This window comes from Acinonyx jubatus, chromosome D3 (assembly GCF_027475565.1).
Source record: "Acinonyx jubatus isolate Ajub_Pintada_27869175 chromosome D3, VMU_Ajub_asm_v1.0, whole genome shotgun sequence".
NCBI classification, from domain to species: Eukaryota; Metazoa; Chordata; class Mammalia; order Carnivora; family Felidae; genus Acinonyx; species Acinonyx jubatus.
The window spans coordinates 88,400,449-88,424,039 of NC_069392.1; the positions used below are offsets into that span (position 1 = coordinate 88,400,449).

Here is a 23,591-nt window from a genome sequence, read left to right on the forward strand (position 1 = left end):
GGCCTCTGTGCTGACAGCTCAAAGCCTGGAGCCTGCTTCAGATTCTGTGTCTCCCTCTCTCTCTGCCTCTTCCCTGCTCATGCTCTGTCCCTCTCTGTCTCTCAAAAATGAATAAACGTTAAAAAAAAAAAGAGTCAAGCCGTAGACTGAAGTATTTGCTATACATATATCTGAGAGAGGACTTGAGTCCAGAATGCACAAAGTGTAACCTACAATTCAATTTCAAGAAGACAAAGGACCAAATAGAAAATATGTAAAAGAAGATATACAAATGGCCAAGGAGCTCGTGAAATGACGCTAAACATCAGCAGTCGTCAGGGAGATGCACACGGAACCCATAATGGCACGCCACCGAACGGCCACTGGGATGGCTATGATTAAAAATACTGTGTGAAGGTGCCACATGCGAGTGAGGACACGGGGCATCTGGGGCTGCCATCATTGCCGGGGGGAACGTAAAACAGCACAGCCAGTTCGGAAAGCCGTTGAACTGTCTCTTAAAATTAAACATATACTCAACTTAGCATATGAGCCAGCAATTCCACTCCCAGGAATTTACCCGAGAGGAATACAAGCACGTGTCCACACAGGGATTTATGTTTGAGTGTTTACAGTAGCTCTGTTCCTAATAGCCAAAGCTGAGAACAACCCCAGTGCCAAACAGATGAACGGACAGGCAAATTGTCCATAACGTGGAATATCATTCAGCAATAAAAATGAAGGAACTACTGATATGTACAGCAGCACGGATGAACTGCAAAACCATTATGCTGAGCAGAAGATGCCGGACACAAAAGATTAAGTACTGTATGATTCCATTTATTTTAAAATTTGTGACAGGCAACCCTAATTGATGGTGATATGCACCAGATCCGTGGTTTCCTGGGGCTGCTGGAGGAGGCTTTTGGGGTGGAAGAAATATCTTATGTCATGTTTTTGGTGATAGTTATGGAGTCCAACTCACTGGACCACACACTTCTCTAATTTATTGACTCTAAATTGTTCCTCGATAAAGTTGGTTTTAGAAAGTCAGATGGAATCTGGAGTGTCAAAAGTGAAGGACAAGATACTCAGCAAGTAAGTAGCTGTGAACAGTGTTTCCTAATGAAACAAGAGCTCTCTGGAAAAATGTATTTCTGAGCTGGATTTTAAATGCTTGAGGGTCACCAGGTGGCCTTCAGGTCAGTTAAGTGTCTGACTCTTGATTTTGGCTCAGGTCATGATCTCCGGATTCGTGGGATCAAGCCCCACGTCAGGCTCTGCGCTGACAGTGTGGAGCCTGCTTGGGATTTTCTTTCTTCCTTTCTCTCTGCCCCTCCCCTGCTTACATTCTCTCTCTCTCTCTCTCTCTCTCTCTCTCTCTCTCTCAAAATAAACTTTAAAAAAGAATGCTTGAAATAAGTGAGAAATGCTTTGTTGGTATAGGAGGTAGGACACAATTTGAGTGAAGTAAACACATAGAGGAAAATTCTACTCTGTGACTGGCCGATACTCTTCATAACTGACAAGAGCACAGTAGATGTGGAAAGACTGGGGACTGTCCCAGCTCAAGGGAGATGAACAGGCACTTAATACAGTGTGTGGTCCTGGAGTGGGTCCCGCACCAGAATTTGTCTTTTTTCTTTCTTTTCTTTGTTTTGGTTTGGTGGGCTTCTTGTTCTAAATGACAATGTTGCGGTACTGGAACATTTGATGAAATTTGAAGAGAAAGCCCCTGTTCTTAGGACTCACACGGTGAAATATTGACCAGTAAGACAGCATCAGTTCTGCAGCTTACCCTCAAATGGTTTACAAAAAGAGAAATAGTAACGTGTACGTAGAGAGCAGACAAAGCAAATGTTGAAAATGTATACGGTGAGGAATGTGGCAGACACATAAGGGGGTTCTTTGTACTATGCTCACAAATTGTAAGCTTGGAATTATTTCTGATTAAACAGTTAGGAAAAGTAAAAACCAAGGTGGGTCAAGGTACTGTTTGCTGAGAGTTCTGCACATTTCCTGTGAAGAAATAACTGAGAAGAACCACAAAAGTGATTAAAATGAAAATTTCCGGAGAAGTGGTGTCAGGGGATGCTGCATTCTTGTGTAAAGTACTCAGGATGCGGGGAAGTGGGCAGTGGGGCTGGAGGCGTACAGGTCGTGTAGACTCCCAGTTGGCGTGCGGTCATGGGATGCGTATACAGGGGTCGGCGCTTGGAGTTTCAGATGATGCGGTGCCACGTGCAACACGTGTCCGCTGGTCAGGAAACCATTCCCAAAGGATGGCGGTGGCGTTCAGGACCCAGTGAAAGGGAGATCAGAGGAAGGGGCCGGGACGGGGTGCTCCGCAGAGTGCAAGCGTGAGCAGGAAGCAGAGGGCTTGAACAAAACTCGTGATGGTGAATCTGCAGACAGAGTAGAGTTTTTATGCGTGCTCAGGGGGAAAAAGCTTATTATTGATTTCTTGACTACCAAGGCATACAGGCAATGAAACTCACAGGAGACGCAACGGAATTCAGATGTTACATAAATGATGAGCTGTGGTTGTACATCCATGTTCTTTTTAAGGACATGTTAGAAATCTTAATTTCTCAGCGTTTGCAAGTGTTTTCTCTGTCTCACTTCTTTTGTGAAAAACTGTTCAGATCATGCAACCGTTCCTTTCTGAACATTCTGTTAGTTGGGTGTTTATTGAGTCCAACATCTGGAAGGTCGGTGTGGCTCCATTCGGGTGGATGAGGGAGAAGAAGGAAAGGAGGGCAGGGCTCTGTGGGCTGCGTGGGTGGGAGCTGCTGGGCCGGCGAGCAGCGTTAAGGTCACATACATTTGAAGATCTCGCAAGGGCTGCCTGTGAGCGGCGGGAGCATCCCAGAGAGGCTGGGGGACTGGGTGGGAAGCTGCCGCAGTCACTAGACAGAGAGCGACGCGTCCCGGGCCAGGTTGAGGTTTGGGTAGGCAAGTTGTGAAGTGGGCAGTTCAAGGCCGAGTGTAGAAGTGTTACAGGGGCGCCTGGGTGGCTCAGTCGGTTTGGGCATCCGACTTCAGCCTAGGTCATGATCTCGCCATTCCCAAGTCCGAGCCCCATGTCGGGCTCTGTGCTGACAGCTCAGAGCCTGGAGCCTGTTTCACATTCTGTGTCTCCCTCTCTCTCTGCCCCTCCCCTGTTCATGCTATGTCTCTCTCTGTCTCAAAAATAAGTAAACATTAAAAAAAATTTTTTTTAATTTAATGAAAAAAGAAGTGCTGTACCATCCTGGAAACTTGAATGCCAATCTGCAGTGCAAACTGCATTTTCCTTCAATTCTTGAGTGACTTTGCTGACCATGCTTGTGTGGCTCTGGGTTATTCTATCTTATATCCCAGTGTATGTCAGTTGTATTTCTGTGTTCCCTCTTTTTTTTTTTTAAGGTTATATTTTTCAAAGACATTGGTGATGAATTCTGCATTATGTTTTAAGGAAGACACAGGAAGAGGGTTGGGTGGGAGATGCACAGGGGAAAGTGATTCACTCAGGGAGATTCTGGAGGTACACGCCCCACTTCGCTTAGGTCATGCTCTTGGCTGCCCTCTCTCTTTTCTCTTTTTCTCCTCCTTAAAAACTCTATAGTGGGCCAAAGAAGTCGGCACACAGTGTGAGCGATTGGTTGTGTTACTTATTTTTATTCTGGGATGTGCGTCTCAAAATAAAAATCAAGTTTTAAGAAAATTTTTTAAAGATAAGGATTATAAAACCATTGATTCTTATTATTATGTTAAAATTATCTTTTTAACTTTCGTGGCGTGAGTAGTTATGGTCTAAACCATGTGGTTAGACCATAAATTCTTTTGAATTCTTTTGAAACTTCACACAGTAAGTGCAATGCTGGGGTAATATCTAGAAAAAGTGCTTGCGTTCACTTTTAATGCTACACAAGTAGTGTTGAGTGTTAACATGTTCACAAATTTAGTGATGTTATTTTATGGTGACCAGCCTGTTTCAAAAATTGTCTGCCATAAGGTGGTTCCTATTGGAAAGTCAGGCCAACCAGCATTATCTTAACTTTTAACAGTTAAAGCTTTTGACACCATAAAATGGATGAGCATGTCCCTCCTGTGTAAGTTGTTAGATCTCTTGAAGAGAAGGAGAGAGAATAGGACTCCAATTAGCCACCTTGATTTGAGAAATGCTCATCACTTATTATAGCAATAAACATGATTGGTCACTTGGAGTCTTAGAACATATTTTACCTATGTTCTTCTGGCATCCTGGATGTTTTTATTTTGAAATTTATTTAGGAAAAGGAAATGAAATCAGGAGGTTGCTAGAAATAAGTATTTAATAGTCTCATGCACAAAAGGCAGGTGCTCTGATTTCATTACTCAGCCTCAGTACACAGGGAGTGAATAGCTTGGAAAATGATTCTTTTAATATGGGATTTAGAATTAGGTTACAACTTCTGTTGATGAAGAAAATGTGAGGATCCGAACGGACATTAGACATTTTAGATTAGAAAGAGGAAAGGAAAGTAATGAGTCTTATTTCTAAATGAATTTAAAAAGCAATCTGATTTCAGTTCGAGCAATGCCGAGAAAATAAAATAAAAACTATCGTACTTTATTTACTAACCAATGAATTGAATTGTCTGCCTTTTATTACAGATATAAAGTAAAGACTATGAAGAGACAATCATTTTTGTAGCTATCAGACTTTCAGCAACATATCTCTTGTGGTTTAAATAACAGATAGTTTAAGTGTTTTTCCATTACCTTTGTGTAAATGAAAAATGCATAAAATATTTTAACAAGGCAAAGTAATCCAAGGAGATTGTTATTTTGCGTTACAAATTAGGTTATTTCTGTCATAAAATTAAAGAAAAAAAATCAACGTTAGGACATTTCAGCTTAATATCATTTACTAGAAGGAACATGTAACAGATTTAATGAGCTAGCAGGGTCACCTGAATCCAGCTGTTCCCGACCAGCTTTATGAAACCGAGAACGCAGCTAGCAGTGGGAGGTAAGCATTATTACAAGCTCTCGAGGAGTTACAAAATCGATTTCTGCTTGAATGAATTAATTTAGATTATCAATTTATAACCAGCTACACGAATCCCATCAACTCAACAATTCAGTGAATGATCAGGTTCAACCCTCGTAAGAGCTTCACAATTAGGGGCCTGCGCGGTGTCTGCGGGTCCCGCCCGCCCTGCCGCGCGGCTAACAAAGTTATGGCCGAACAGAAGGGGAGGGGGGTGTTCGCTTAGGGGCGCTGCGGACGGAAAAGGTAGCATCTTAAAAAATAAAGGAAGAAACGACCGTGTGTGTGTGTGTGTGTGTGTGTGTGTGTGTGTGTGTGAGAGAGAGAGAGAGAGAGAGAGAGAGAGAGAGAGAGAGAGAGACTTGGGGATTTTGTTCTCTGAGCCATTTCGACCCCATGAGAGGGTCATCTTGACCATCCCGGCTGAATCTAAAATTCACCGAGTTTGGGACGTAACTACTGACCTAGGCCCCGTTACGGGTGCTGTGCCAGCCACGGCCGCTTTCTGGTCCCCGAAACCGTGAAGGTTGGAGCTGTAAGCATTTGTTTCCCGCGTGAACACGGGCTGGGTCTGCTCCTCGCCTTCCCCCTCGAAGGAGCGCTCGTCCGCAGGCAGCTCCTTTCCATCCTGCTCCCACCTCGCGTCTGTCCCCTGCGCCCTCGCTGACAGCAAGTCGGGGCTGACACGCTGCCGACTTGGCTCTGCCCCCCTCCCCGCTGAAGTTAGGGTGTGAGCGCTAACGTCGTTTGCAGCGGCTCCTGCAGCCTCTGCCCCCACCCCACCCCCTGCGGGGACCTCCCTGCGGCCCCGCCCGGCCGGCCGGCCGCTGACCTTGACCAGGGCGGCCGCTGACCTTGACCAGGGCGGTCTCCGCGTCTCCCAGGAGCTTCTTAGAGGCAGTGGCTTCAGACAGACACGCCTGACGTCGTGCGACTGCACAACTAGCCCCACGTGGGTACGGCCCTTCTCTTGTCTGCCATGAGGACTCACTTCTTCCCAAGACGGTTTTCCTACCAAATCTTAACTGGCCCTATTACTCTTGACTGATCTCCATTGTTCCCTGGAACCCTACCACCTTCCCCACCTGCTCATCTTGTGCTCCTCACCCTCGTTCATCGCTGGGGGTCATCTCTGCCAGGCGTGTGAGACTCGTGTTCTCTCCACCGTCCAGGTGAGGAACCCAGGTGCCAGCGATCAGTCGGGACTGGCACTTGGGACTCTTGTCCCCACGGTCCCTGCTGTGGCAGAGCTGGGATTTGAACACAGGCCTTTAAGGGCCTATTTAACCTTTGTTTCTGTGGGGTAGTGTTTCTGTCCATCTTCTTTCTCCTGGGGCAGGGACGGTTTTGCTTCCTCTTCTTGACCCGATCCATCGGCCTGGCTCAGCAAAGGCAAAGTAAAAGTGCTAAACAGAATTACTTTTCCAATGAAGTAAACCGCTTGTACCTAGCCCCTTTCTTCTGTGTCTTTTAGCCCTGCCTCTGCCTCTTGCCTCCTTCAGTGTGGAACGATCCCGTGTCCTTCCACTAGAGGACCTTGCTTGGTCAGAGCTTCTGTATCTGTGTTCTCCTCCTGTCCAATTTTCCATAAAATTCATTGCTGTCCCCTGCCCCCCCCCCCCCATAAAGTTCCTTTCTCCTTTTTTATACATTACACTTAGATCATTACTTATTTTTACTGTATTCTCTTAGGTTTGTTTTTGCTGTGTACTTGTCTGGACCTTTTGGATTTTGAACCAGGTAAATATATTGTCTATTCAAAAGTAACTAATTTTAAAAGGCCTGATAGAATCCTAGCTCGGAAGATTCTTAGGAGAATCAAAAGAGAAAATGGTTGTAAAGGTGCTTAGCAGTCTGTACAGTGATTAAAGTGTGAAGGGTGAGTGTCACTCAGCTGTCACCGCCGAGTCACAAGGCTGAGTGAGTTGTCTCTTCCAAGGCACAGCCTCTTTGTCTCGGTTCGTCTCACAGCATCATCAACCCAGCGTGATTTAAACCAGCGTGGGTTCCAGAAATAAAAGCTGTGTGCGTGTCAGAGTTCTCCTCAGATAACTTCACACTGGAGGAAAATTCTGGCCTATCGTCACGTGGCTAAGCAGTAACTATGCTAGGAAGTCGCCATTGGGTTTAAGTTCACAAAAGACCCACCCACATTTACTCTTTGATTTTGCACCCTTTTTTTCTGCTGGAAGTTTTAGTCTGCTTTATTAATGGAAATATCGTGTTCACTATGTAGTTATAATTAATATTACCCACCTACCCTGTGATCGACCTTATGCTAAGAGCGTTGGGAGACATAGGTAAGCATGAGCTCAGGGTGCTTCCATTAGAATGGTGATACGAGTGGTCAGAAGACCCTTGGAGAATGATTACAGTAATCAGAATGATGACGTCAGCACCAGGTTAAGGTACTCGTGGCCTTCTGTACGATGTGGAAGATGTCCCCTGAGATTCTGTCCCTCTTCCGCCCCCCATCCCAATGTGCTTTATTTGTTGTCGCTTCCAGAATTGTCTTTTTGCAGTCCCCGTGAAAAGTGGATCGTTTCTGTTCAGAGTCCTCAATGCCCATTGTGTGAGGTCCTACCAGACCTGAGCTCCACTGGGCAGAACCGGGCCTTCGCCGTGTTTGTTTCTTTTAGTAGCGAACAGAGTTCCCACCGCAGAAGGAAAAAGGAAAAGGGCAGTTGGGGGGTGGGGAGGGGGATACCTTGGAGATATGTGCTGTAACAGTAGGAGTTCAGCACGCAGAGATCGGCACGGGTGGATCAGTGAGAGAGGCTCAGGGAAGGAAGCAGCGCATGACTTCCGTAACGCGTGTCGTGTGCTATAGAAGAGAGCGGAATCCAAAGCTCATAGAGCCAGCCTTCCATTTTCCTTACAGAAATGTAAACCGTATGTTCGCGTTTGCGTGCATGAAATGCACACAGGGTTCTGAAGAGCGACTTACATTTTACACTGCAGGTACCCGTATTGTTTGAATTATTCCAGAGTTGTGTATTCATGTGAAACTTTTTTTTCAGTGGGAAAGAGAAAAATTGACTTAATAAGAAGAGGAAGATTGAGAAGAGAGGTAAATGGAATGGGGAATAAATTAAGCAAAAGCTTAGGCAGTTGGTAGTTTTGTGGGAATAATGAATGTAATCATTAGTCTGAGAAGGTTTGGGGAGTAAGAAGTGGAACGTAACAGTATAACTGGAATATCATGATATTATGAAATGCTTCCGAGTTGGCATTGAACTGAGAACCTTAAGGTGTTATCATAAACTTTGAGCCCGGAAGTTACATATTTTACGGATTTCTGTTAGAGAAGAGCTTTCTTTTTCTTTCTTAAGTTACACACCATCGTTAGATAGCAGTTAACAGCCTTTCTGTGCAAAGAGCCAAAATTTTAGGCTAAGTAGGAACGAAAGGCACCAATTGTTAAGGTACCAACACAAAGATACTTTAGATAGTAAAGTACGAGAAGTAACAAATGTGAACGGAAAACTATATTTTATACATAACAGAATCATTTCTAAGTTATCCGAAATACAAAATATGCATCTTCAACCCTGGTTTTCTTTCCCCGCCCCAATCCTGATTTTCAGTTGTAGAAAGGAGGAGGAGGGATTCTGTTTTCCCAGGCCCTGTAATGTAGCATCATCAGATTTAGCAAATAAAGATGCAGGACATACGGTTCATGCGAGTTTCAGATACACGACAAATAATGCAGTGTTTAGGACATACTAAAAAAATTCCCTCTTGTGTGTCTGAGATTCACATCGAACTGGGGCCCTACAGGTTATCGGGTGACTCTCACTCTATTGCTTCTGCCCCCCTGCAGAAACCATACCCAGACATTAGTGACAGTAGCAACGGAGAAGTCGACATTTGAAAAGCGTATTTTGCGAAGATGGAGCAGAGTATGGAAACCGAAGCGTGGTAGATGGCGTGGTTACCGAGTCCGTGATTGGACCAGTGGCCCTCGCTTGGGGGTGGTTTTTCCCCCTGGGGACATTTGGGGGGCGGCGCTGCTGCCGGGCACCCCACGGGGTACAGGACGGCCCCGCGGCAAAGAGCGTGCAGGCCGGAGTGCCTCGGTGCTGGGCGGAGGAATCCCGCCCCGGGCTGTTGAGGAAAGCGGACACGAGACACTCGCGTCCCAGCCTCCGGGTGAGGCCCCTCGCTCTTCTGGGCCTCCGTTTTCTCAACTGCCAGTTGTCCCGCATTAACGGAAGCAGAAGGGGGACGAGTGAGCCCTCGGCCCCCGCTCGGCCCATGCTGGGTCCTGGTACGGGTGCGGAGCGCGTGCCAGAGCTCACGGTGAGCGTGCACGAGTGTGGGTGGGCGGTGAACACAGATGGGTGTCCGCGGGTGAGCGTGCGCAGGCGGTGAGCGTGGACGAGTGTGGGCGGGCGGTGAACATGGACAGGTGTGCGTGGGCGAGTGTGAGCGGGCGGTGAACACGGATGGGTGTCCGCGGGTGAGCGTGCGCAGGCGGTGAGCGTGGACGAGTGTGGGCGGGCGGTGAGCATGGACGAGTGTGCGCCGGCGTGAGCCTGGACGGGTGTGCGCGGGCGAGTGTGAGCGGGCGGTGACGGAGCCTCGGCCCGCCCTGCCAGCTCGTCACCCAGCCCTCTTAGCATCCTGCGCTCCTTTCTGTCGAGAGAGGCCTGACTCTGCCGTCCACGCGGAACAGTGTTTCCCCTCCCCCCACCCCCGCCCGCTGTCTTCTAGCAGCTTATCGGAAAGTCAGCCTAATACCTTGACTTGAGCTTCAACGTCGCAGTGCGTGCTTTGTTGTTGGAACACAAAGCTGCGGATTCTGTTTTGTTTCTATTTGAAAGTAGACGTGGTACTTCTATAAGCCACATCGACTCCATGCTCCTGAAAACACTATAGCTTTCCTGAGTGAAACATATTCCACTTATTTCAAATAATTCTTTTGAAAGCCTAAATAAGGGTGGCTCGTGGTTGTGTTCCTGTTCACATGGAAGGAGTGCTTTCCTGGCAGATGGTGTCAAGAGTCACGTTGCGAGTTTACTTCGCGAGTCGGAGTTACCCCTTTTTACTCAAAATGAGCCACCGCGGCTCTGTTTGACAGCTCTGGACGGACGTACACAACTTGCTAAACTGCTCTCTTGCCCTCTTTCCTTCAAGGAGTGTATTTTTACATCGTTAATGGACAGGAGTCGCTTGCAGTGCTTGGACCAGCTCTTGTAGGCTTGGAGAGGGTTCTGCAGAGCGTTCAGAACCTGCTTCAAAAAATAACTGGCAAGATCAGAGAAACGACTGTTGAAGGGAACCCCTTTCCTGTTAACTCTTTGTGACAGTTCTGCAGGAAAAAAGTAACTTCTATCATTTAACCATTTTTGTTAGTGTTGAGTGAAGGCATTCCACAAAAAACAAACGGGAAGTTCCTCGGATAGATCCAGACCAGTGCATTTAAATCCCATTCAGGCGACAACAGGAGGGTTTCTAGGGCACCACAGCCACGCAGCCGCCTGGCCCCTCACCTTCGTGTTGTTTGCCCCAAGGGCACACGCTGTGTTCTCTGTGTTGTGCCTTCCCCTGTAGGATCCAGTTTGCATCAGATCCTTGTTAGCAGGTGAGATGGCCACAGTGGTTACACTGATTCAGTCGTCGTCGTAGGGAAGGCACAGCCTCAGGGCCTGGCCACTCCCTGCAGGGGCGCGTGGCGCCGTCACCCAGCAGCCCTGGCTGCCCCGCGGCACCAGCCGGCAGGTTCCAGTGGGACGGGACACACGCCCTGCGGACCCGGCCGCGTCCTGGCCGCTGCTCGTGGCCCACGGCCCCCAGCCCCCCAGAGGTGGTATGGGGCAGAGAGCAGTGAAGTCCACGAAGTCCACGAACCAGGCCTCACGTGGACGGATTTCTGTTAGCGCCGAGAAAGGGAAGTAACTGTTCGACCGCCTGCCGAACACACTCCCTGCTGGCCCCACCGCCACCGGAGTGTAGCCTTGTGACGTCGTCTCGCCGATGGCCTCAGGGCCGAGGCACGTCATAGCACCTGGACGAAAGGGCAGTGATGAGAGGTCCTTCTTCATAGAAGAAGGCCACGTCTGAGAACTAACGAGGCTTTGGCCGTATCCGGCTGGTTCCCGGGGCTAACCTAGGACGGGAGACCATCATTCCATTGCCTTCAGAGCTGAGAACGAAGAATGCATCTTCCTGTTGCCGTGGCTTATCTCAAAGGCCATTCTCCGTCACTCTCAGTGAGCAACCTGTGTTGGGGAGAGTGACAGAGCAATGAAGAAGCTAACTTCCTGCAAGAGATGCCTCCTCATGCAATAACGGTGGCCGTATCAGGAGGGGCAGAGCCAAGTTCACGTAGCCTTCGTGGCGCAGACGGCTCGCCTTCTGAGAGATGCCTCATCCCCTCGGATTCCACCCTCAGAAATTGTCTCTCAGAATGGAAACCTCAGTGGGGATGGGCTGTCTTCGTGAGTTTCACGATTATCAGCCTTAACCAACATTCGGGGTGCAGAATGAAAGCTGAAATATCTTGTTATTTTTGTTTTACTTCAGCCATAATCAACCCTAATTTTTCAAGCATATGTTTCCATTTTACTTTATGTTGCAAAGCCTCTGGACGCAGTCCCAAGTGCTAAGTGCTCACCTTAACTGCACCTCGTCGAGGTGGTAAATGGCCTCTTCGCAGCTGACTGCGGTTAGAGACAGCTTCCGGCAGCAGCGGGGATGGGCAAATGACCTCGGCTCCTGCGGGCCTCTATCAGCGGTGGTCCATGTTATTGATAGTAGCGGAGATATTGACAGTCTGTGCTTGGAAGGAAAATAGGAGTTTGATATGACATATTGTGTGTCTCAGCAAGACTCATAAATAATTTTGACAAGTTTTTGTATGCATGGGAAAGTCCTTGATTCAGCCTCCCATAAAAATAAACTTCTATTATGGAATGTATTTGTCAAGTGGCTGCTTGATGGATGGAGCTGCGTTTACCCCTTGGCAGTTCGATGAGTTTTAGATGCACAGCTTACCAGAGAGGATTTACGGGTAGTACAGAAATAATTATTCAGTATGAAATGTATAATTCCTGTACCTGAATTTTCATTTTTTATTATATTTTTGTTTCTGTTGCATTTCTGGTCTCTAAAACAAAAGAAGTTGCTTTCTGTGCACCGCCCCCCCCCCCCCCTTGGAGCTATTGTTTGTAGGAGGCTTTATGTTGAACAATCTGATTCAACCCAGACCCTGTCCCAGACTTAGCGGGCATATTTTCATTGAATGGGTAATTTTGGTTTTGTAACTTAAGAGAGATTTACTAAAAACAAAGAAGATAAGCAATTTGCAAAATTTATTTGTATTAGTGGGATTGAGAACTTTGGACATAGATGGTCTTATTTTTCCTGAAGTTATCACAGCTCTTTACTTATTTTACTTATTTGATTGCTCGTCTACATTTCAGCTCCATAAAACAGAATTTAAACTTAAATTCTTATCTCCTTACACTAAACTCTGTCTTTTTTTCCTCTGAACTATATTTAGAATTGCTTTCGCATCAACCATGCACCCTGTAAGTTAGCATCCTCGAATAAGTTAGAAGCTTCGGAAAGTGTTAAACTCCCACGAGCGTATGACCTTGTTGGGCTTGTATTATGTGACGTGCTAGATGGTATCTGGGGGGACCAAGCAGACTCTAACTTGGAGATGCATGTTCGGGAAAACCAGAGTGAACAGTGGGTCCGCAGGAATCTTGATTCTCCGTTAGAACATCGTGCTGGCTTTTCATAAGAATTTCCACTTGCTGAATCTCTATTAAGGTGCCTCTTGGGATCCAAATGGGAAGGTGTGGCCAGAGCGGGAGGATAAGCCGGCCAGGCCTGTTTGAGAATGTGGCTCTGAGCTTCTTTGTGTGCTGAGTTCCTGATGCGTGGCTAATGTAGTCCTCTGTGCCTTCTCTCTTACTGCTTGAGAGTGGTTTGTTAATCTTACTAGTCTGCAAAATAGCAGCTCCTTCTGGTTCTTTGTTTTATGTTTAATAAATTCTGCTTTTACGTTTTATTTCCTTCCTTGTACTTTTTTGTTTGCTCCGATTTTTTTTTTCCTGATTTTTCTTCTCTTTCCTGATGCTTGCCTGATTTCTGTGCTTTATAGGCACCCACGCTACAGGACCTGAATTTCCCTCTAAGTAATGCCTTAGCTGCAACCTCCAAGTTTTACTATTCTAGAATTTCTGAAATCTTTCAGCTCTACATGTTTTCTGATTTCCATTTCCATTTCTTCTTTAATCTCTTAAGCTATTTTAAATTGTTCTTATACTTCCTGATGTTGGTGGGTTTCTAGCTTTTCTACTTGTTACTAGCTTATCACTTAAAGCACTGTAATCGGGAGTGCCTGGGTGGCTCTGTCAGTTAAGCGTCTGACTTCAGCTCAGGTCATGATCTAGTGGTCCGTGAGTTCAAGCCATGCATCAGGCTCTGTGCTGACAGCTCGGAGCCTGGAGCCTGCTTCAGATTCTGTGTTTCCCTCTCTCTCTGCCTCTCCTCCAGTCTATCTCGCTCTCGCTCTTGCTGTAGCTCTCAAGAATAAATAAACATTAAAAATGTGTTTTTAAATAAAGCACTGTAGTCAGAAAATGCAGTGTCAAGGCCCACAGAATGAAACAGCTGCTGCCTTCAGGGGGCTCTCGGTCACAAGTAGAGAAGAAAATATGTTAGTAGGTGATTACCCTGCAACACAAGAGGTGCTAGAAGGGAAATTGGTATCAGATGCCACAGGGACTCACGTAGAGGCTCACTCAGCTCTCCGCAGTTGTGCTGTGGAGTTAGAAGCTAGGTTTGGAAAGGTGTTTTCTAGACGGAGAGGTACATGGTATTCTAGGCAGGAGGAGAAATCCTTGCAATGCATGGGCTCCAAGTGGGTAACTTTGTTGTGGCTGCTCAAAGACCATATTTATGTTTGGGAGTATCCGGGGGTGAGGCTGCAACGTCACACTAGGGACAAATTGTGAAGATCGTTGTGTGTGGTGCCAAGGAGGTTAGACGTGAGTGTTGGATGTTGGGGAGCCCTACGTAGATTTTAATGATGACCTCTTTGCAAGTCGCTGGAAGGATACAGCAAAGATCTGCCGAATACCTGCCACGTTCCAGGCGCTGCCCCCTGTGCTGCAAGCACAGCCCTACATGGAGACAGAAATGGCCACAGGCCTTGCTGTCCAGTGGAGGAGAAGGGCACTGTCACCATTACACACACGACTTTGTTGTCCAGTTCTGAAGATGCTCTGTAGGAAAAGCACTGGGTCCACGGAGGTCGAGAACTGCGGCATAACCCGACGTTAACGGGGAAGCTTCCTGAGGAAGCGGCCTGTCCACTCATCTTGGAAGAAGAGCCGCCTGATGGCAGGGCCTGCAGAGGGTGGTCTCGGGAGTGCGAGCGTCCTTGTGCACGTTCTCAGTTCCTTAAGACGATTTCCTAGCAGGAGGATCCAAGAGCCGTTGATTCCAGAGCGTTGGTACACATTGCCAAGTCCCCCTCCCCTGGACCGCCCCCGCTGCAGGTGCCCGAGAGCGCTGTCTCCCCTCTCACCGTGTGCACACGGCCTTCATTGCCAGCATAGCGGTCTGTCCAGCACACAGCTCTTCGGACTGCTGGTGAGGCTCGCGCTCTTCCAAATGTTCCTTACGCATGTGTGCCGTTGGCTTTGTGAACTCTTCGTCTTTTAACTTCAACAATTTGTTTTATCTTTAAGATAAACATTTAGTGTGATGTATGGCTTCAGTGTCATACCTTTTTATTTCAGGGCTATAGGAGCATTTTGATTACATTCTTTGATTTTTATGGTCTTCCTTTTTAAGAATCCAAACCTTCAATCCATTTGGGACATATTTTGGTATAAAGTCTCACCTGAAGATCTAATCTCATTTTCCCCCCAAATGGTTACTTTCCCAATGTATTTGTTGAGTAATCCATGCTTTCCCTCTCTGATTTGAAATGCCACCTTTATCTCATCACTTCCCAGGCATATTTTATTTTCTCCAGGTTCTTTATTCTGCTTGGTGCACTAACTCTCTTCTCTCACCACAGGGACCCGTTCTTTTTCTTACTGCCTTGCTATCGTGTTCTCTTTTAATATTGCATAGGACAGATTCCCTTAATTTCTCTTATTTCATGCATTGTTCAAGAGTATACTTTAAGTAAATTGTCATCTTTGTATTTTAAAATTTCCTTTATAGAACACTGTTTCTCACCAGTTACTCCAGCTTTTGATCATTCAACCAGTTATTTTCCCCGTATGGTAAATATTTGGTAGCAGGTGTCTAGAATTTTTCGATTATTGTACTTACATACCATTTATAAAAGAGCTATTTATTTTTGTCTATTTTTCTTATATCAAGCCACTGAACTGTGTCCTATTAGTGCAGAGCTGATTGTTTTACACATCATAGGTAGTCCCATATATTGTAATCCACTGGCAATAAGTGGTAAACAGGGAAATAACCAAACTGTAAGTACATAGTTGAGTGAATGAAATATAAGCATCCCCCCAGCCCAAATGCATGTGCCCTGTATATCTCCCTAAGAATACACAGTTGGTAACAGATTTATTTTTAAATGTGAACGCCTCCAGGAGAATTAAACCGTGTACTCCTTGTTCAGTAACTTGATTCCTAGCGAAGTGTTGCATAACTTGAAATCACTTTTTATGAGGGTGAATTAGGGAAGAGACTAGGAATTTTATGGCGATGGCAAGCTAGGAGAGTATTTTGTTAAACGCTCACTATGGTAGGAACTCTGTTACTCGTCCAATACAACGAACCGTTGTATTCAATAGTAACTCCTGTGAGAGTGTTATCCTTATTCCACAGTAAAGCAAGTCCAGACAGATAGTTTTAAGTAACTTTTTCAGGATTTGAAGTCACGTAGTTTGAGTCCAGAACCCAACTGCTAAGCACTGTGCTGTATTGCCAAGAAAGCAGACGTGTCATAGGGCAGAAGTCGTCCGCGGATTTTGTTTTTCATTTTATTGTTTCTGAAATCAGGAATCCCGATAATTTCTTCTAAATCAAGGTCGCCTTTTGCCATCAGTAACGTCTTAGACTTAAAGAGATAAAATAAAAGGTCTTGAGTCCTAAAGGTAGGACTGGTGTAGTAGTAAAAGACAAAAGCATGAGATGGGAGAGTGTTTCTCAGGGGACATCCTGCGGATTTTGTTGTTTGGCTTGGGGCTGTGGCTCCAGCAATTACATCCTGAGAGCCACTGTTGGCGATTTGTTCTTCAGGAATTGGGGGAACTACTGACACGTAGCACAGCACAGTCACAGGGATTATGCTGAGCCTGTGAGGCCATACCTAGGGAACGAAGTACTATATCAATCAATTTATGTGAAATTCTGGAGGAGGCAAGACTAATCTGAGGCTTAAAAAAAAAAAAAAGAAAGAAAGAAAGAAATGAGACGGTGGTTGCCTCTGAGTGAGGAGAGGGAGAATGGGAAGGACAGGGAACTTCCTGCAGTGAAAGGTTCGGTTCGGTGACAGAGTGACAGAGCATGGGTTACAGCGGGTGTATCCACTTGTGACAGCGGTACCGTGAGGATTTGCCCGTTCCCAGGGGCGTGAATTTTACTTTAAAAAACTGCGGATAAGAGCGTTGAGTGGAGTTGTGAGGGCGGGAGGAGATGAGGATGTTGACGACGGTGGAAAGCGGGGGGCGGGCTCGTAAGGGTGTGTTGCTGGCTCCGTGTCCGCACCTGGGAGCCTTTGCCAGCCAGGACCGGCTCACGGGTCTGCAAGGCCCCGCGCCCCCGGGGGGTCCGGCAGCAGCACCAAGGCCGAGCCATCCCATCCGGCCGCCAGCTCCCCGTGTCTGTGTTTCTGATTCCCACACAGGGGGAGGGGGTGAAGGAAGACCGCCTTAGAGCAGGTCTCAAGGCATCTGATGAACTTACTCTGCGAACACAGGCCCTCAGTGTTTCGGTGAAGAGCAGGAGCACCAGGCCCGGTGCGCACGAGCGGCTCTCGTCCGTGGCGTAGCCGCCGTGCCCGCGTCGGGGGGCAGCCGTCCCCAGAGTCCCCCGGCTGGCGTCCCCGGGCGCCGACGAGTGCCGTCCCGACCAGCGAGTCCGCCAGCTGCCCCGCCCCGGGTGCCGCTGCCGAGGCTTCCGGGCTCCGGCGAGTTCTCCAGCCCCTCCAGCTTCTGCTGCCTGCGGCGCCCTGAGGACTCACACCCCAAGGTGGACGGACTCACCCCTGCCTGGAAGGAAGGCCCTTGCTTTTAGAGGGACCCATGACCTAAAAAGTGAAACAAAATAAAACGATGGGTTTGGGAGGGAAACCAGGTGACACAGCAGTGAAAAGCCAAACTTCTTATCCAGCTGGAGCCTATAAACTTGACCTATGCCCTTTTACCTGAAAATAGCTTATTCTGGAGATGTGTGGGAATTTGGATAGTGACCAGTGAGGAAGAGGGACAGTGACCGGGACTGTGACACAAAACTGCAGACCAGAGGTCGCTTTCCCAGGGGCGCAGGGGCCCACACACTTACACTTGGGGTGAAGCGGCCAAAAAGTTTTGTGGGCAATTTACCCCGTCACTGGCAGAAAGACCCTAAATGAAAATGGGACCAGGGACCTCCCGGAGTTTAGACAGGAGCAGTTTGGGCAGGAAGGACACGGATCTGAACCAGGCCCTTGAGAAGGAGCACCCCCAGCGAGGGTCAGCAGTAAGACCCACAGGAAGGCACACTTGGGGGCATGGAAGGCTCGCGTTGGGGTGTTATAGGAGGTGAGATGTGATGCCCTCGATGAGGCAAGAGCTTTGCCTGCCTGACATTTTTAAGCAGGGAGAGGATGGCAGGAGAGTAAATGTGAGGAACATGATTGATAAAAAGACCTTCTCGGATCTCACTTCCAAATTATTTGAACTAATTAATTAAAAGTTATAATTCAAACCCATTTGCTGCCAAACACCTGGAGCCTTCCTTGCACTTCGTATTCCTTTCTGGCTTACACGTAAGGCAGCCTTCACCTGTCGCTGATGAGTTACACTCACAAACTGACGTACGAGTACATTCAAACGGAGAGCGTGATGAGTGGAAACCTTGCAGGAACACTGACGCCATCTGAAACCGCCTCGTGGCGGTGTTTCTTGGGCTCCTGTAGACGCCCCTGTCATGGCAGCAGCCCAGTTCTGTCCGTGGGTTTGCAGAGGGAGAGGGGGAAACACAGGGTGACTTGCAAGGATCCCCGGTTACTCCTCTGCCTGCTCCTGCCGGTGAGATTCGCCGAGAGAGAAGCAGGGACGTGCTTTCCACTGGGCTCCCTGAGACCAGCCAGTTAAAGTGCTGTGTTGGAGGTGTGCCCAGGTGACGTGGCCGTGCACACACTTGCGTGGGCTTTAGTAGAGCAGAGGAGGTGGACGGCTCACGGCAGAGTCGTGTGCACGACTGACGAAGCCTACGGCGGGGTCCTGTGTCACCAGAGCAATAAATGGGTCACTCTGGGTGATTTTTCTAGCACCTCAGGGCCTCGTGCCCCTAGAGTTGCAAACTTTGTTCCCGCAATGTTTGCCGTATCTTCGTGGCCGGGATGAGTGTGTTTTGTATCCTAACCGCTTACACGGTGAGGTACGGTGAACCCGCTGTGCTGGCAGTTTCTGTCCCAATGGAGTCGGCACCAGTTGTTTGAACGCTGTGGGTGGATTCCTAATTCCTCCCACGTGGACCCACAAGGAATGACTCCTGCCACTCTCTTGTTTCCCCTGAGGATGGGGGAGTCCTTTTTGCTGCATACACATCTCTGTGTATTGGAGTGATACACTGGTTTCACACGCCTCCCAGTTATGGGTCTGTCTAAATGGTATTTTCCTTAAGGAGAAGCAAGCACCAGTTTGGACAGCAGACAAGTCTTTTGTCTATAACACACCACTTTTTCGTGCTAACAGAGAACAGTCCCTTGCCAGGCACCATCAAATCCTCATAAAAACAGCAGAGAACTTGGGGCGCCCGGGTGGCTCAGTCGGTTGAGCGGCCGACTTCGGCTCAGGTCACGATCTTGCGGTTTGTGAGTCCGAGCCTGGCGTCGGGCTCTGTGCTGACAGCTCGGGGCCCGGAGCCTGCTTCGGATTCTGTGTCTCCCTCTCTCTCTGCTCCTCCCCTGCTCACACTCTGTCTCTCTCTCTTAAGAATAAAAATAAAAATTACAAAAACAAAAAACGGAGAACTCGGCATCCCCGAATGGCCCAAAGGAAGCTGTACTTTATCTGTGTCAGGCCGTGAGCAGAGAACCTGACGGGAGCCAAGCACCTAGTACACTGGTGTGAAATTAATGGGTTAAGCCACTCCTGGCGTGTGCTCAGTTTTCATTTTCCTTATTAGGTATTTTTAATTTACCAAATAATTGACTTGTAACAAGTGAAACAGCACCAACACAAATGAAGAAAAAGATCACATCTCACACCCACGAATTATCGTTCACAGCTCCGTACGTACCACACCTTCATACAGGAACGAAAGCATGTGTCCCTCGTCGCTGTTTTCTGGAAGGGAAGGGATGTAATACTATACACATGATTCTGTAATTTGCTTTTATCCTTTAGATCGGTAGATAAAGATCAAATTATTCATCTGAGTAAGTGCACAGCATACAGCGGTGTGATATTCACCGTTCATAGTTTATTCACCATTTCCCTTAGACATGGACGTTTCTTTGCCTCTGCAGATGGTGCTGTGTTAACTGTCGCTGCACATGAAAAATATCTGTGCTCACAATGACACGAATCCGAGCGGTAGAGGAAAAGAAGATAGTAAGGAAGTATTGATCCATCTCACTATTTTTCCAAAGTCAGAACATACTTGGAAGCAGCACTTAATGCATATTTGTTGAATGAAAGAATAAATCCTGAATTTTTCATCTCCATATTTTTAAATTATCAAGTAGAGTCCACTTAAATGGCACCATTTCATAAACCGAATACGTCTTAAACTTGCATTGTAATTCCACTTTGAAAAGGCTTACAAGAAGAAATTATAAATTATGGGGCCAATCTGGTATATTTGTTTGAAATACTTTGTCAATTTTGCCCAGTGACAAATGGACTTTTTGTGTTTGGGAAGGTTTTTTAATAGCTCGGTAAAATTTACATAAACCTTTATTAAGAAGTGTGGGATTTAAATTCATACCATGCCTCAATATTTATTACGTGGTATATTAAAACGCTTTTTTAAACCCCCAGCAAGAAGTTCCCACCTGGCCACTGACACATTTAAATGGTAAAGGAAGTGGCTCTCGTGAACACCTGTGACAGCCGTTCACTGTGACAGTCGGGCTCCCACCTGTAGACTGTCCCCGACTTCATCCACTTTGTGAGTTAGCCAGGATGAACACCACCACCAGGCTTTCCGACACCGTCAGGACAGACGGGGGGACCTAGCAGGCTCGGGGGGCGGGGCGGGGGATCCGGTGTGTGAGGGGCTTCAGTGATTTATGATTACTTTAACCCCAACGTGTTTCCCAGTTTTCCTGAGCTTTGTAGAAGACGCATAGCAGTGACTTCAAACAAAAGTTATTTCTTCCAAATTATTGAAACTATGAATTAGGCTAGTAATAATAGAAAGGTTAGCAGCAGATACTCCCCATGATCTCCACGGATCATGCATCGTAGTAGAATTTGTTCTAAAAACCTCTGCGGTTGAACAAGGATGAAGGGGAAAAAATCTTAACTTGGTTGTGAATTTGCTGTTTTGCAATTCAGTTTGTTACAGAAATGTTAACCTAATTTCATAATAGAAACGGGGGATATAAATACCTCATTTCATGAGCGGCTTATTTTGTTCATTAAAATAAAACCTGTTTACACTTTAAATACATGCTAGATTCAGCGACAAGATCCATAGAGAAGTTTCTCTTTTCTTTCTCTCTCTCTCTCTTTTTATTTTTTTCCTCCAAACTGACCCTGTATCTAGCTACAGAAGAGGCCCATTTTTTTCATGGCTCCTAGAAGGTCCGGCCTATGACATCACAACCCTGGACACCAAGCGCATGATTCTGCAAGGGGAGAAGACCCTGCCTGGTGCCCGTAGTTGGAGACTTTTCCGCCTAATGTTCGCTATATGTATTTAGCCTATAATTGAATACACAGCCATGTTGCTGTGCTGCAGATTGCCTACGTGGGAGTCAGGATGCATATTTAATGCCTGATTTAAAAAGAAAAATGACATGTGGGCAATTTTAGGAAAGTGTGTTCCGTGTAAATTCAAAATAGGTTTGGGAGAAACTCGTGTTTCTCTTTCTTAGTGAAGACGTGATGTTTCACAGCAGGAATTGTTGTAGATCCATATTTATTAAGTGATGAGTAGTTGTTTTTTTCCTTTGCACTTTTAATGACAAATTCAAATGGCAGCAGAGAAAAGAATCCCTCCTTACTTTGGAGCACACCCCTTCCTTCCCTCCTTTATCCCTCTCGAATAAAAAGCCCCTAAAAGGCTTTGTCTGAAAGAGAAAAACATGTGGTTTAGTTACCGGAGGAAAGAAAGCCAGCAGAAATGTTCTCTGGATTTCTGCCCGTGAAGCAAGGTGAAAACAGAAGCATTCACATTGAGTGAAATGTGTGTTAATTGGAGAGGACTGGTAGCGAGGTTTAAGGGAGCAGAATGTACTCCCTCCAAGTGGAAAGGCGGGAATACCGCCCAGCGCCCACTGGCCCTTGCCCTAGCTCTTTGCAGGACCCCCTGGGACCCCTGGAAGCTCTGAGGAAACTGTCCCTAAAGCCCATATACTCTCTAACAATAGAGTAAGTGAAGTGTTCTGTGTGCCTTCTGTTTTTGCCTGTGTGTTTTCTTGACTTCTGCCTTTTGAACTTACAGATAAATGACATCCAGAACATCACATCGGCCCGTTTAGGCTCGGTGCGTCAGTGTGCACAGTGCTCTTTCTGTTTAGCTGGAGTTCTTGAGGAAATTTGTTCAGTACTCGACATTGCTGTTGCCAAAAAGACTTCAGAATGCAGGTCAAATTCTATAGAAGCCTTTATATTTTCTAAGGAAAAGCCTTGAGCTGTACGTAACTGCTACCAGATGAGGGTACTGTGCTTGTTGGGTGCCTGGTCCCGGCCCAGTTAACACGTAGGCGGGGGGCGGGCAGAGCAAGCCGAGAAAATCAGTGTGTTCACCTCGTGTCTCCCCTTATTCAGGAAGCGAAAGTTTTACGTTTTGTGAAGAAAGTAGGTAAGGCTTTTACTAACTCTGAGATTTAGGGGAATTAAGAAACGACCGTTTTTGCGTATCGGTTGAGTACCTGGTCACCGACCTGACTCTTCTGGGGCTGGTGCTCCAGACACAGAATCTTTCAGCGCTTCTTCTGTTCTCAGATGGTCCCTTGTCCCTTTCCCTCCTGCTGGCTGACACGAAACACCCCCATTTTCATTTCTTCCAACGGAAGTCGTCTCCGCTACTTTCTCGAAGGTCAAGCCATTTTCTTCTCTCTTTCTTTCTTGTCCTTTTATCTCCCTCCAAGTAACTCCGAGTTTGCTTTTAATAAAGATGCGCACAACTGCACATTCGTAACCAAATCGGGGCTTTCATTTCAGATAAATGATTCCTCTAATCTTGCCACTTACCCTCTTAAGTAGTCAAGAGTCTTTTTCTTTTGACCATTTTTAAACCATCAACCAAAATAAAATATGTGATAAATGAAGTGTAATGTGTTGAGGGTAAGGGACATGAGTTACTTTGTCACCATTAATCTTTTTCGTTGACATTTCAAGTACTTTTACTTGTTTTTTCTTTTTTTTTAATCCAAGCTGAAAGTAAAACTTAAAGATGATTTATCCCTATTGTTGTTTTTTCTTTCTTTACAACTTGTATGAATCGAACAGGACCGTGCAGATGAACAGGAAGTCAGTTTTGGGGTGTTCTGCTTCAGCAATAGTAGCTACTCCACATCAGTGAGTTGGAAATTGCATAGCAACTGAAGAAACAGACCTCCTGTTATCTGGTTTCAAGAATCGAGACACACAGTGTGTCACACGTTCTACCGTGGAAGTTAATGGAGTCAGAGGAGATTGTCTTAGTGGAAGCACTACACCATACATTTCCTTCCCCTGTATACTCTATGCACCCGTAGATTTAGGAGAGAATACCAGTGTTTCCCTGTTGCTTTTGCTGCTGTTCAGAATCCCGTGCAAGGGGTATAATTTCCAGGATATTTATGTGTGATCTGAAGACATGTGAAAGAATAGACCTTGAAAGGAAAAACGGAAGGCAATAAGTATTTTGGCCAAAAAAATCACTAAGGAAACGGAGGTAACAGTTATTAGTAATTCAGGTAAGTCTCTATCATGCGTACACTTACCTCAGCAGCCAGGTTTCGATGCTTATACTTACTGAATCTAACGCTCATACACTGTGCGAAAACAAGGTGACGTATAATGAGCAATAAAAAAAAAAAAAAAAAAAAAAAAAGAAATATTCCTAGATCTCCCAACTGGTTCTGAGTAAATGAGATGTGCTGCAGTTCAGGGAAAGAAAACAACGTGGAGTTGTCTAAAGAATTATATGAAGATAATGGAGAGTTTATATATATATGTTCTTTATTGATCATTCACAGAACTTTGGGTTTTCTAGCTAGATTGACAGCTGA

The 23,591-nt window shown here is 46.5% G+C and overlaps 1 protein-coding gene across 3 annotated transcripts in view; it reads left to right on the top strand.

Annotated features, from left to right (window-relative positions):
* Positions 1-23,591, top strand: part of ZNF407 (zinc finger protein 407) — a 447,376-nt gene that overhangs the window by 376,751 nt on the left and 47,034 nt on the right. The window contains exon 9 of one of the 3 annotated variants that reach the window (XM_027069187.2): positions 20,924-22,080. The exons of 1 other annotated variant lie outside the window; for it this stretch is intronic. In XM_027069187.2, the coding sequence (XP_026924988.1) occupies positions 20,924-20,952 (29 nt within the window). In that variant the 3' untranslated portion in view covers positions 20,953-22,080. Of the gene's footprint in view, positions 1-19,673; positions 19,872-20,923; positions 22,081-23,591 lie in introns of those variants that run through there. One more of the 3 variants, XM_027069186.2, reaches the window with a different exon arrangement.